A 14293-nucleotide genomic window follows, 5' to 3' on the forward strand; every position below is an offset into this window, starting at 1 on the left:
CCATCTCTACAAAAAATATGAAAAATTAGCCAGGTGTGGTGATGCATACCTATAGTCCCTGCTACTCAGGGGACTGAGGTGGGAGGATTGCTTGAGCCCAAGAGGTTAGGGCTACAGTGAGCCAAGATCCTGCCACTGCTCTCCAGCCTGGGTAACAGAGCCAGACCCCGTCTCAAGAAAAGAAAGAAATGTAGAATTCATTTATTGTTGTTGACTGACTTTCCCACTGCTTGCTCCTTATGCTTGTTAGGAAAACAGTAAGTTGTTTTCTGGGTATTTTGAGATCCTTGGATAAAGGACTTGGAAAATGAAAGTGTTACTAGTCTTAGTTGCGTCCTTTGGTGCCGGCTCCAGAATCACTATCATCCTGATGGGGAGAGAAAAGAAACAGTGAGTGAGACTTGCTTCTTGTTTGTTATGATCCTAATGCCATTAACTTGTTTCCTGGTATAATAATTCCCAAGAAGCTTCTCCCAGCAACAGGTCCCAGTTGAGTGGTTTGGGTCATAGGAAAACATTTACCTTTCCCTGTGCTGACTCTGTGACGTTCCATTACTGTCATTTCCTTTTTCAGTGTGGCAATACCAGTAAATAAAAATGAAAAAATGCTTCGGTCGCCCATCTCACCCCTCTCCGATGCATCCAAACACAAATACACCAGCGAGGACTTAACTTCTTCCAGCCGACCTAATGGCAACAGTTTGTTCACTTCAGCCTCTTCCAGCAAAAAGCCTAAGGCCGACAGCCAGCTGCAGCCTCACGGCGGAGACCTCACGGTTCGTTGATGCTCTCTCTTCCTTTCCAACTAAAACCAAAATGAGGGGTGGGGCACAGTGGCTCACGCCTGTAATCCCAGCACTTTGGGAGGCCAAGACGGGCAGATCACGAGGTCAGCAGATCGAGACCATCCTGGCTGGCACAGTGAAACCTCGTCTCTACTAAAAATACAAAAAATTAGCCGGGCATGGTGGTGGGTGCCTGTAGTCTCAGCTACTTGGGAGGCTGAGGCAGGAGAATGGCGTGAACCTGGGAACCGGAGCTTGCAGTGAGCCGAGATCGCACCATTGCACTCCAGCCTGGGCGACAGAGCGAGACCCCGTCTCAAAAAAAAAAAAAAGAAATTGAGCACCCCCAAGCTCTGTGTCTAACCTAGCACAGTCTAAACACATGCTTGAGGTCCCCTTGAGAATTCCTGAATGCCACCCGCTTCTAGGAAGACCCAGCAAAAGATATCCCCCCTCACCCTCCCAACAGAGAACGGGAAAGAGGAACCCTGAGGGAGAATTCTAAGCCTCTGTTGCTTAGGCAGGATTTTATTTTTCTGTCTGAAAAGACAAGACCTCAAAGTAATACCATCCCGGGACAAAGTAAATTAGGAGTTTGAACCAACCAACCTTTCTATTGGGAAAAATGTCTGAGCCCAGGGCAGAGTTAAATCTGGAATTGAAAACCCCACACTGAAAGCTACAGGGCCCGCACTCGGCCCTCGTTGGCCAGTGTTGCGGCCACAGTGAGGGAACTCCCCCACTACCCCGTTTCCAGTGATCTCAAGGGTGATTCCAGCACGCCCCAGGGGAAGAGCAGGGGACTTGGGTTCACAGTCTGACCTCACCTCTTAGCTACAGTGTGATGATCTTGGGCCAGTTACTTAATCTCTCTGCTCCTGTTTCTTTACCTGCAAGATTTTAAAAGAGACAATATTATGAAAAGATCCCCACTGGGCGCGGTGGCTCACGCCTGTCATCCCAGCACTTTGGGAGGCTGAGGCGGATGGATCACTTGAGATCCAGAGAAGTTCAAGACCAGCCTGGCAGCCAACATGGTAGAAACCCCATCTCTACTAAAAATACAAAAATTAGCCGGGCATGGTGGCAGGCATCTGATCTAGCTACTCCAGGAGGCTGAGGCAGGAGAATTGCTTGAATCTGGGAGGCAGAGGATGCAGTGAGCTGAGATCCAGCACTGCACTCCAGCCTGGGCGACCGAGCGAGACTCTGTCTCAATGGAAAAAAACAAAAAAACTCCAACACCTAGGGACACCTATGCAACTAACACTGTATGTTAGTTCCTCTTCGCCTCCATGCCAGCCTCTGACAGCCAGTGGCCCTGGACCCCTCATCCTCTCGGGAACATTAGTCACTTCCAAACCCTCTCCCATGGTAGTCACTGTGCCTATCAAAACCAGCTGGGTGACCAGGTGTGGTGGCACACACCTGTAATCCCAGCTACTCAGGAGGCTGAGGCAGGAGAATCACTTGAACCTGGGAGGTGGAGGTTGCAATGAGCCAAGATCGCACCACTGCACTCCAGCCTGGGCGATGGAGCGAGACTCCATCTCAGAAAAAAAAAAGAACAGGACTCTGCAAAGAAAGATGAGAGAGGGAGCAGAATGTAACACTTTATCCCATGAGTTAAAGATTGTTAAAAGTTGCTGGAAGTTCCCGTAAGAGCCTCAATCTTACAGCATCCTCAGGAAATTAACCTGCTTTTGTGCACCCTCACTTGGGAGCAGTGGTCTTTAATTCTAGACTGAAAGAACTGGGGAAGACCTATATTAGAAAAACATGGGGCCGGGCACGGTGGCTCAAGCCTGTAATCCCAGCACTTTGGGAGGCCGAGAGGCAGGCGGATCAGTCCAGAGGTCCCGAGACCATCCTGGCTGACTGCAGGTGAAACCCCACATCTCTACTAAAAATACAAACTAGCCGGAGGCGGTGGCGGGCCTGTAGTCCCAACTACTCAGGAGGCTGAGGCAGGAGAATGGTGTGTGAACAGGAGGAGCTTGCAGTGAGTCCAGCCACTGCACTCCAGCCCTGGGCAACAGAAGCTGAGACTCCATCTCAAAAAGAAAAAAAAAAAAAAAAGAAAAAACATGGAACAATAAGCCACCAACTCAAGTTTTTTTATTTGCCTGTAGATCCTTAAGTCATGAGCAACTATGATATACAGAGAACTGTAAACCAATTATAGATCTTATTTAGTTATTCTTCACCAAACAGGTGCTTATTTGGTAAGTACTTACTACGTGCTGGGCACCAGAGATGCAGTCACAATCCAGCAGATTCCATTTGTGCCTGAATGAAGCTTACAGTTAGCTGGGAGAGAGCCTCATACAGGGGATTGCACACATCCATGACTCAGCACCAGCGGTTTCAGTGCTAAAAGGGGAACTCACAAAGAACTAGGAGCTCTTAGAACAAAGAGGCTTGAATTAGTCCTAAGAGTGGCAAACTTTTTCTGCGAAGCAGGTTTTGACGTTTTGGACTGACTAATTACTTGTGGTGAGGCTGTCCTCTGCAACGTAGGATATTTGGCAGTGTCCCTGGCCTCCACCCAGTAGATCCTATGAGCACCCACTGGCAGTGGTGACAACTAAAAATGTCTCCAGGCATTATCAGTTTGCCCCCAGTTGAGAACTGCTGCTGTAAAGAATCAGATAAATAACCTAAGGGTTTATGGGCTGCACGGTCTCCATCCTGGCTACCCAACTCTGCCATTGTAGCGGGAAAGCAGACAATAGATAAATGCATAGGCAGGATTCATTTCCAATAAAACTTTATTTACAAAAAGAGCCAGGTTTGACTCCCTGTCCATAGATGGCTGACCCCTGATGCGAGATCTCTAAAAGGCAAGTAGGCATATAGTAAGAGGCACAGAGCATTACAGGCAGAGGAAGCAGCCAGTGCAAAGGTCCCGAGAAAGAACCGGACACCAGCCCATGAGTCTGGGGCACAGAGGCCACAGGCGAAGAATGGCTGAGGGGCCACTTGACTGGGATCGCTCCTTTCACCAATGGCAAGCAGAGGCCACTGGAGGAGTTTAAGAACAATTTTTAAATGTTGACATCTGAGTTTCCTGGTCTTCTATAACAGTAGACTCTAACCTGTACAGTGTTACACGTAAAAGCAGTCCATATTTAAAGCAGCATTTGTATACACTCAATTTTAATTACTTCAGAGAAACCATTCACACTTCCTAACCTCAGATGCAGTTTTATGATCCATGTGTTTAGCACACAGTAGGTGCCATGTAATTGTTTCTATCCTGAGTAATGTGATTTTTAAAACTTTTCCACAGACTAATGTGTTCCATATATATATATGTGTGTGTGTGTGTATATATGTGTGTGTATATATATGTGTGTATATGTGTGTATATATGTGTGTGTGTATATATGTGTGTATATGTGTGTGTGTATATATGTGTGTATGTGTGTGTGTATGTGTGTGTGTATATATATGTGTGTATTATGTGTGTATATATGTGTGTGCATATATGTATGTATATATATGTGTGTGTATATATGTGTATATATATGTGTGTGTATATGTGTGTGTGTGTATATATGTGTATATATGTGTGTGTATATGTGTGTGTGTGTGTATATATGTGTGTGTGTATATATGTGTATGTGTATATATGTGTGTGTGTGTGTGTGTGTATATATATATATATGATGGACTTTTGTTCTTGTTGCCCAGGCTGGAGTGCAATGGCGCAGTCTCGGCTCACTGCAACCTCCACCTCCTGGGTTCAAGTGATTCTCCTGCCTCAGCCTCCCGAGTAGCTGGGATTACAGGCACCCGCCACCACGCCTGGCTAAATTTTGTATTTTTAGTAGAGACGGGGATTTGCCATGTTGGCCAGGCTAGTCTTGAACTCCTGACCTCAGGTGATCCACCTGCCTTGGCCTCCCAAAGTGCTGGGATTACAGGTGCGAGCCACTGCACCTGGCCTAGAATTTATTTTTTAATCATTCCTAGTGATTCCCGTTGACTCCTTCTGGTCTTCACAGACAGTGACTTCACAGACTGTGAGCTGAGTGACTTATCTTTTGCAAGAGGCAGTGATGGTGAATGATTCTGAAAGCGTGGTTCCAGGATCGCGGGTGATTGCAGCATCCGCATCACTGGGAACCAGATGGAAGGGCAGATTCTAGGTCCCCACCCCAGCCCTGCTGAATCCCAGACTCTCAGTGCGGAGCCTGGCAATCTGTGTTTCCACCAGCGCCCTGGAGGATGCTGATGAAAACTGAACTGGCCGGCCTCCGGTCTAGCGGACTGGGAACAGTAGGCGTCTAAACCCTAACCCCTGGCCTCCACCACAGTCACTGAGTGTGGACAAGTTGCTGAAGCTCACCAAGCCTGTTTCTCTGGATCTGTGAGAGTGGGCATCATGACTTCCCTTTGGATAGTGTCATGAGAATGACAGTTGAGAACGCAGGGAGAAGCCCTCGGCAAATACCTAGAAGGCAGGTATTTCTTTATTGAGACACAATCACCATCCATTCTAAGACAGCACACAAAGATGTTCTGTAGAGCCAAAGATATTCTATGGATGTGTGTATGTGATGGGCTGCTCGCTTCACCAGGTGGCCAGTTTCTCAAAGACATGTGTTGTTTCTTGTTTAGAAAGCAGTTCACAACAATTCTGAAAACATTCCCCTCCACAAGTCACGACCGCAGACGGAGCCATGGTCTCCAGGCTCCAACGGCCACAGGGACTGCAAGAGGCAGAAACTCGTCTTCGATGATATGTAAGTTCAGACTTTTTTTAATATGGTGAGGGGCAAGACAGAACAGAAGCTGCTCAGGTGGAAGGGGCGTGGACACTTTGGTGTGGCCACCTTCAGCAACAGTGTGGCCTTTTTTTCCCCTGGGACTTGGTCATTTAAATGTCTCTCTTGAAGGGAATTGGAGCCTTAATTTTGAGTGCATGCCTGAGTCCTGGTGGGGTTTTGGGTAGACAGAATAATCAGTGCTAACGGGGCTGGACATCAGAAAACAAAGGCGAATAGCATTAATGAGTCTTAGACTTCTAAGCACTTGTACTGTGGGTTGTCGGCGGTTTTATGCTGCTAGAAAGAGAAGCATTGTTGTTTTTGTAAATTATAATAGGCAATGAATAATAGTGATTTACTCCTGAAAGCTCTTTTCCTCCAACTGCTATATTCTTTATAATAGTATAAACGATTCTTCTATAGGAAAAAAAAATGCCATCATCCTTCACCCAATTCTAGCACTTTCAGTCTCACCCAAGTATAACTTGTATTCCCGGCATCATTTTAAAAGGAGGAAAAACAAGAGGAGAAGATGAATAAAAATAACATTTTGGAATGCTCTCGAGAGGCTGAAAATGACAAATGAGAAATGATCAAATGATGCTGAAAATTATTTCGGCTCTTAGGGAAAATGTATGTGTCAAGGACAAGCCTGGAAGGCAGAAGATACTCAGTCTGAATCCTCTTTTCAGGTTTAGTGGTCCTACGGACGTCAAATACGTGGCTGGGTGAGGCAGGAAAAATGCAGCCCCAGGGTGGAGCAGCTGCAGAAATGGGCTCTCCTGCCCTCTGAGGGCTTCTAGTCTAGCTGAGGAGACAGACTGCAAACCACTAACCCCACTGGATGTTGGAAAATAAAATGGTTCTACATGTCCGAGAGTCCCAATGACAAATGCCATGGCTCCCTCCACAGGGCCCTCCTAGGATCCATTAAATGACATCTCCTAAGGGGTATCACGTGGAGCAGAGAAAGCACCATGCAGGGGTGGCTACTCCAGCCTCGTCGTCCGCCCCGCTCCTCCATCCATAACTGCCACCCCGAATCTTGGCATGATCTATTCACCTCTGTACGCTTCCTTGGGAAATTTAAAATACTAAGTTGTAGTCTTCAAGTACTGCATGGACTCCCGTAAGCTAATGAGGGTACAGAGTTTTGGGGTTGAAAGCCAAGTCCACATTCGTTGTTTATTTTGTTAAATGAACACATTCCAAGGCAACTGGGTTTGGGAAAGCTTGAGGGCAGCCCAGGAAAGCATGTGTGTTTCCTCTCTTCCTGTGGTGGCAGCTGCGTCCCACCCACACTCCTGGCCCTCACCACCCCCTTCCTCTCACTGTCTGCATCGCCTTTGCCAAGCAGCCAGGGAGGTAGGTGGTGATTAATCCCCAGGGAGGGCATGGAGTGGGAGTACAGTCAGGTGGCAAACTACATTTATAATTAAGGTTCAGGACATAAATTGTTCATGTGAACTTCAGCCATTTGTAAAAAGAAGAGATTAGAATTGTGTATAAGGATAATGTAGAAATCTGCATTTGGAAGTCATAACCCAACAACATGATCAAACAGAAGGAGCATTAGACCCTGAGGTATTCACACCACGGCATACTTACAGTGGATGGTTTTGAGAGCATGGTATATACACACAAAATACAAATACATATGTCATATTAAAATGCAAGGAATTTTCCAGTGTATGAACCAGAAAGCTAGGTCAGAAATAGCAACAACTAAATGATTGCACTTTGATCTACAGGTACTTGGACTTTTTTTTTTTTTTTTTTGAGACAGGCTTGCCCTGTCACCCAGGCTAGAGTGCAGTGGTATGAGCATGGCTCAGTGCAGCCTCAAAGTCCTGGGCTCATGCTATCTTCCTGCCTCAGCCTCCTGAGTAGCCGGGTCCACAGATGCATGCTACCACCCCCAGTTAATTTTTTTTTTTTTTTGTAGAAAAAGTGTCTCACGGCTGGGCACGGTGGCTCACACCTGTAATCTCAGCACTTTGGGAGACTGGGGCAGGTGAATCACAAGGTCAGGAGTTCAAGACCAACCTGACCACGATGGTGAAATCCAGTCTCTACTAAAAATACAAAAATTAGCTGGGCGTGGTGGTGGGTGCCTGTAAGCCCAGCTACTCCGGAGGCTGAGGCAGATAATTGCTTGAACCTGGGCGGCAGAGGTTGCAGTAAACTGAGATCTTGCTACCACACTCCAGCCTGGGCAACAGCGAGACTCTGTCTCAAAAAAAAAAAAAAAAGGCCGGGTGCGGTGGCTCAAGCCTGTAATCCCAGCACTTTGGGAGGCCGAGATGGGTGGATCATGAGGTCAGGAGATCGAGACCATCTTGGCTAACACGTTGAAACCCCGTCTCTACTAAAAAAAAAAAATACAAAAAACTAGCCGGGCGACGTGGCGGGCGCCTGTAATCCCAGCTACTCGGGAGGCTGAAGCAGGAGAATGGCGTGAAATCGGGAGGTGGAGCTTGCAGTGAGCAGAGATCGCGCCACTGCCCTCCAGCCTGGGAGACAGAGCGAGACTCTGTCTCAAAAAAAAAAAAAAGAAAAGAAAAAAAAATTAGCCAGGTGTGGTGGCGGGCGCCTGTAGTCCCAGCTACTCAGGAGGCTGAGGCAGGAGAATGGCGTGAACCGGGAGGCAGAGCTTGCAGTGAGCTGAGATCCGGCCACTGCACTCCAGCCCGGGTGACAGAGCGAGACTCCGTCTCAAAAAAAAAAAAAAAGTGTCTCACTGTGTTGCCCAGGCTGGTCTCAAACTCCTGGCCTCAAGCAGCCCTCCCACCCCAGCCTCCCAAAGTGCTGGGATTATAGGCAGGAGCCATCATGGCTGGCAGCCCTTGGACTTTTTATAAGAGGAAATGTCTCTCAATCTGCTATGGCTGAAACTAATGTAATTTTGTCACTATCAGTGTCAACAAAGAGGCTGTTATCATTTGTTCTTCCCATTAGCAATACGTATAATTTTCCTGGCTGACAGCCACAATGAAACTGTTTCTCCTTTTATGGATATAGATATAATAGAATAAAAAAGCACTGTTTCATATCCATCATACGGAGAGATAGATGTCGCATTCCAATTGCCATGTGTCCCGACTGATTTGAAATCCATAACAGTAAAATAAATATGCAACTCAAACAGCCACTCAACCGTCGAACTAAGAAAGTTGTGGAAAGATTCTTCAAGCTTGAAAAGCAAAAATAGGCCGGGCACAGTGGCTCATGCCTGTAATCCTAGCACTTTGCGGGACTGAGCGGGGTGGATCACTTGAGGTCAGGAGTTTGAGACCAGCCTGGCCAACATAGGCTGGTCCCATCTTTACTAAAAACACAAAAAAGAAAAATTAGCCAGGCGTGATAGCATGTGCCTGTAATCCCAGCTACTCGGGAAGCTGAGGCAGGAGAATCACTTGAACCCAGGAAGTAGAAGTTGCAGTGAGCTGAGATCGCACCATTGCACTCCAGTGTGGGCCACAAGAGTGTAACTTCATATCAAAAAGAAAAAAAGCAAAAATAGGCATCGTCTCTTCCTTTAAGCAGTAAAAATAAGCAACCTTCAAGAGATCACTGGGCTAAGATGTCACCTAAAATTGTGCAGAACCTCTCCCAGGTTCCATTTGGCACATATGGAGTACTTACTAAGTGCCAAGTACAGGCACAAGAGTTGAAGTATAATGATTAATTAATTCTCAGTTCTTCAGGGGAGAGAGAGGCACATGGTGACCTCTCCAGGAAGGTTTCCTAGGATTACTTAAATTTAATTCTCTACCTCCTCCCTGCCCACCTCCATTCTGTGCCAGCTTCCCCACCAGCACCCTCAGTGACAGAGGAGGACCTCAGCCCCATCACTTTCCTTGACTTCTCTTCACCCAGGGTGAAGAGTGAACTTTAGCCCCTTTTTATTTTATTTTATTTTTTTTTTTTTTTTTTTTTTTTTGATGGAGTCTCACTGTGTCTCCCAGGCTGGAGTGCAGTGGCCTGATCTCGGCTCACTGCAAGCTCCGCCTCCCGGGTTCACGCCATTCTCCCACCTCAGCCTCCCAAGTAGCTGAGACTACAGGTGCCCGCCACCACGCCCGGCTAGTTTTTTGTATTTTTAGTAGAGACGGGGTTTCACCATGTTAGCCAGGATAGTCTCGATCTCCTGACCTCGTGATCCACCCGCCTCGGCCTCCCAAAGTGCTGGGATTACAGGTTTGAGCCACCGCGCCCGGCCTTTTAGCCCCTTTTTAAAAACAAGCAGTGAAATGACCAAAGAGAGGCCACCAATGGAAGAAAGAAAGGACTAGATAATTAGCACTGGAGTGATTTCAAGTTGATGAAAATCCAGTTACAGTGATCCAAAAAGTAACAGATGCCACACTGTCATTTAATTTTTAAAGCCGCATCGTGCAGCTTTTTTAAAAAAGTAAACTCATCTCTTTGTATTATAAATACGTGTTAATGGTTGAATAAACATGGGATTCAGACAACAGCTGAAGCCAGTAGGCTCTCAATAGCAAGTGTTGAATGAACCCAGCTGAATTATAAATGACATTCCCAGGAAAGAGTGCCTGCGATTTTTTTTTCTATGACTGTAAGGAATCTACATGCAGGTGAATGTAAATCCATGGGCTTCCAAGCCCCTTTTCCTATGTTACTTACCAAAAATTAGCCGGATGTGGTAGCGTGCGCCTGTAATTCCTGGAATGCCTGTAAACAGGCACCAGTTAGTTCCTTTGGGATATAGACAGAACTGAGCAGAATAACATTTATTTTAAAAATGTGATCCAGGTCAGCCTGTCCTTTGTACGTTGTGGGCTCATATTGGTGGCAGTGCGACCTCACCTCCTCCCCTGACATTTAGCAAATACACAACATTCACTGCTTGACAGCTGCGGTATTAAGGTGACACTCGTATGATTACCAAACATTTGTTTAAAAAACAGATCTGTAAGAATGTATGTCAATGAATAGATAGCACTTGATTCAACTTGAGGCCGAGAAACTGATCTTACTAGTGCAAAGCCATGAGCTGTAAGTCACTTGGTATCATAATTAGTGACAGGGGAATTCTCGGCTGGGGAAAATGGAGAGCGGACACCTGTGTCACGAAGGCCTCAGTACAGAAGTCCTGAACAGAGCTACGTGGTGATGAGATGCTTGGCTGGAAAACCACCTCTTCCATCCTGCCGCCGTTCTGCTGTGCTAGGAAGCCAGAGAACCCCAGGTGCCAGGGCCGCCTGCCGCTCCCCGGAGGAAGTGCTGGCTGCTGCCTGTATGTCACATGGAAAAGTCAGTCACAATCAGCACATTCAGCCAGACCACCAAACGTCCCTTCTGTCCCCATGGTGCCCATAACAGGAGCCCGGCTACCTGAACCTCCTGACAGTGAGGAAAGACTGACTATAGACGCCAGGCACTGAAGATCATGGCGTGTGAAATGTGGCCACGAGGAAGGAAGAGGGACTTGACAGTTGTAATGTACTTAGCACAGCAGTCTCAAAGCTAAAAGGATTTTAATTTTATAGAGGAGGGGAAGACTCCCATATTGTAAAAGGTTGGATCCCTAGCAGCATGATTTAGTCAAAGGACACCACTTGAGATCCTTGAGTAGGCGAAATTACAGCAGGGAAGGTGCTCCCACCGCCCCCCAACCCAGGGCTTGCAGTGGGCATGTTCTCCTGAGGGTCTCCTCTCCTAGTCCTTTCAAAGCAGGACCCTACCTTTTTGTTTTCCTGATTAATCATTAAGCCTTTATTGGTCTTCATTTAGAATTTCTCCCATTATGAAATCCCTGTCTCAAGGCCAGGTGCTTCTTTTGTTCTAACCAAAACAGAGCGTGAGAGTAAGCATGAGTGAGACAGAGAGAAAGAAATGGAGAGTAGGATTTGCCAAGGCAGGGTGCGGGGAGGACAAGGACATTCAGATCTCCTGGATTGAAATCTCAGCTGTCCGATCATTTTTAGGGTTTTGTAAGATTATTTTAAATGTGACTCAGAGAAAAACAACCATCAGATTGATAATTTCCCATTTCAACAGAAAGTTACTTTGGATTCAATGACCCAAACCTGCCCCACTTAGCCTGAGCATCCCGCAGAGCAGACCCTGCCTCCTGTGCCCAGCTGAGAGGGAGGCAGTCACCTGCAGGAGCCTGTGGCCTGGAAGACACAGTGAATGACGCTTGTGCCTGGGAGAAGCCAGGTTCCAGGGACTCTGGGGCCCCAGCCAACATCAAAGCTGTGGAAATAAAAGCTGTTTTGAATCCTTGCTACCCAGATGCACTCTACCTGCGTCTGTGGGGAAGGGCCTGGAAAGCCAGTGCCGGCATCCTGGAGCGGCGGACTCTGAAGTCCCCTCATCCGTAGTCATCACTGACTCTGTGCATTAAAAATAATTACTTAACTTCTTATGCATTCTCCTCAAAGCTTGGGACATATTAACACCTCTGGGGCTTGTCAGATGACAAGCTGACATATCGGATAGCAGATGATGAATTCATTTGGTATGCAGTTGCCTATTCGTCTGATTTGGATTTCAACTTCCCGAAGAAAATCATCCAATTTCTGCCGCGCCGAGGAACTTGTTGTTCAAACACATTGAGCTCTCATCCCTGCCAGTTTTCACAAAACAGGCTGGTTCTACCGAGGGCGGCATTTCACAGAGGTAGGAATTACAGAAAGGAGCCTGCCAGGCTCTCCGTGGGAGACCATTCAATTCTATCCCAGTCACAAAGGAGAACAAAAAGCAAGGTTGCTTTAATATTCCTGTGCCAGAAGAAATATGGGGGTAGCTCAAACCCTGATGTTGCTGAGAACCAAGGCCGTGTGTTTCTAGGTGGGGGTGGCAGGAGGGGGAAGAGAAGAAAAGAAAACATTTCTATTTGGATCAAGTGCTCAGAATGCTTTTGTTGGAGAGAGCTCTCATAATGAAGATGCATGCGGCTAAGCTCTGGCTTTCAGATCACTCACGCCCCGTTTCTGAAGAGCCCGAGATTCACAGTTAGTTACATTTATGGTGTTTAATTAAACTTTGATTAGGTTTGCTCGTCTATCATCATAAAATACCATCACCGTGGAAAACAATGGGAGGAATTTTATTACACAAATGGAAGACAAAAACTCTAGGTTTTCCAAGTTAAAAAAAAAATAGAAGATTAGATGGAAAATCTATTTGAACACTGAGATAAGATCTCATTTTAGTACCTTTGCTGTATTCTATAACGGTCACAATGGTGACAGCAGTTTTACTTTTCCTACTGACTTGTGTATTGCTGTCAGAAGGGATGCCTTTGTGAAAGCGTGCGTTGGTGGCAAGGCTGGACACTGGGTGACATCCCACTGGTCCCACTGGCTTTATAATGATCTGCTCTGGAAGTACGGCACCAGAAATCACCCGAAAGGAGAAAATGGGCCAATCATCAGGCAATCTTCAGTGACTCATTACAGTGAGCCCTCCATTCTATGCAAAGATGAGAGTTCTAACAAATGTGTTCGTAAGTGGCCTCCAGATGGTACCTATGCTATTAGCATCTCAGGTTACTGCTCTGATTATAGCTACTCTGACACAGTCAGAAAATTAGGTGTGTTACTTACCCACATGTGCTATTGTGAGAGTCTGTGACTCAGCCTCCATATCAGGATTTTAAAATATGCTCCTATGCTGCAGATGAAAACAATAGTGATTAAGGAGCTTATATTAGGAATTATGAGCCCCTGCCATCCATAAGGGTAACTTGGAAGGCTGGTGGAAACTAAGAAGCCATAGCTTATTACCAAGATAATCCTTTAATGAAAACGAAATGCATTTGAAGTAGCGATGTGTTAGTGACAAAAACGGGGCAAGAAAAAAAAAATGACCTAACTTATATACTAGAGTATAGAACAGATAATGATGTGGAGAATTTCAGGTTGCCATGGAGACACTCTCTGGCTCACTGGACGCGATGCTGCACCCCGTCGGAAGGCACCACTCTTCTAAGCTCAAAATGAATTCAATGCCATTCATCCAAGGGAGACCTGCTTACCTTCTACCGTGTGCCAAAAACTACAGGGTGGGGAAGATCAAAGAGGTCTACAGCATGGTCCTTACTACAGATGAACCAGCAACCAGGTTGCACACATGCCCAGTAGAGCTCAGAAGATAATGAAATACCAAGTGTAGGAAACAAGAAGTGCTGTGTGAGGTCAGGAAGGACAAAGGTGAACATGGACCAAGGTTACTCGGAATGCCTTACAGCGGGGGAAATTGAGGGGCAGGCAACATTTGGCTCCTGGAAGACACTCAGTGAATGAAGAGAGAGGAGAGTGTTCCAGGTGGCGGACGTGATGAGCAGAGCTCCTCGGACCGGGAGGCCATGTTATCAAGACAATGAGGAGCCACCTCTGACTTTGGTCAAGGGCCTTCTTGAATGAGTGACATAGTTAAGTGGGTTAGGCAAGATTTTGGGGGATCTGAACTGAGATTTGATCTCATAGACCCTGGAGACTGATTTTAGGTCTGTGAGCAGGATGGCAAGGTGATGAAAGCCATGTAATCCCAGCACTTTGGGAGGCTGAGGCAGGTGGATCACTTGAGCTCGGGAGTTCAAGACCAGCCTTTACAACATGGCGAAACCCCATCCCTACTAAAAACAGAAATAGTTAGCCAGGCATCGCAGCACACGCCTGTAGTCGCAGCTACCTGGGAGGCTGTGGTGGGAGGGTCGCTTAACCCCAGGGGGCCGATGCTACAGTATCGGTGATCGTA

At 46.7% G+C, this 14293-nt stretch overlaps 1 protein-coding gene across 5 annotated transcripts in view; it reads left to right on the forward strand.

Annotated features, from left to right (window-relative positions):
- AFF3 (AF4/FMR2 family member 3) overlaps positions 1-14293 on the forward strand; it is a 599573-nt gene that overhangs the window by 558449 nt on the left and 26831 nt on the right. For all 5 annotated transcript variants that reach the window (XM_009184764.4, XM_009184766.4, XM_017947790.3 and 2 more), the window contains 2 exons: positions 575-776; positions 5412-5536. In XM_009184764.4, coding sequence (XP_009183028.2) covers positions 575-776; positions 5412-5536 — 327 coding nt within the window. The remainder of the gene's footprint in view (positions 1-574; positions 777-5411; positions 5537-14293) is intronic.

The sequence above is a fragment of the Papio anubis genome, chromosome 14, assembly GCF_008728515.1.
Source record: "Papio anubis isolate 15944 chromosome 14, Panubis1.0, whole genome shotgun sequence".
NCBI lineage: Eukaryota > Metazoa > Chordata > Mammalia > Primates > Cercopithecidae > Papio > Papio anubis.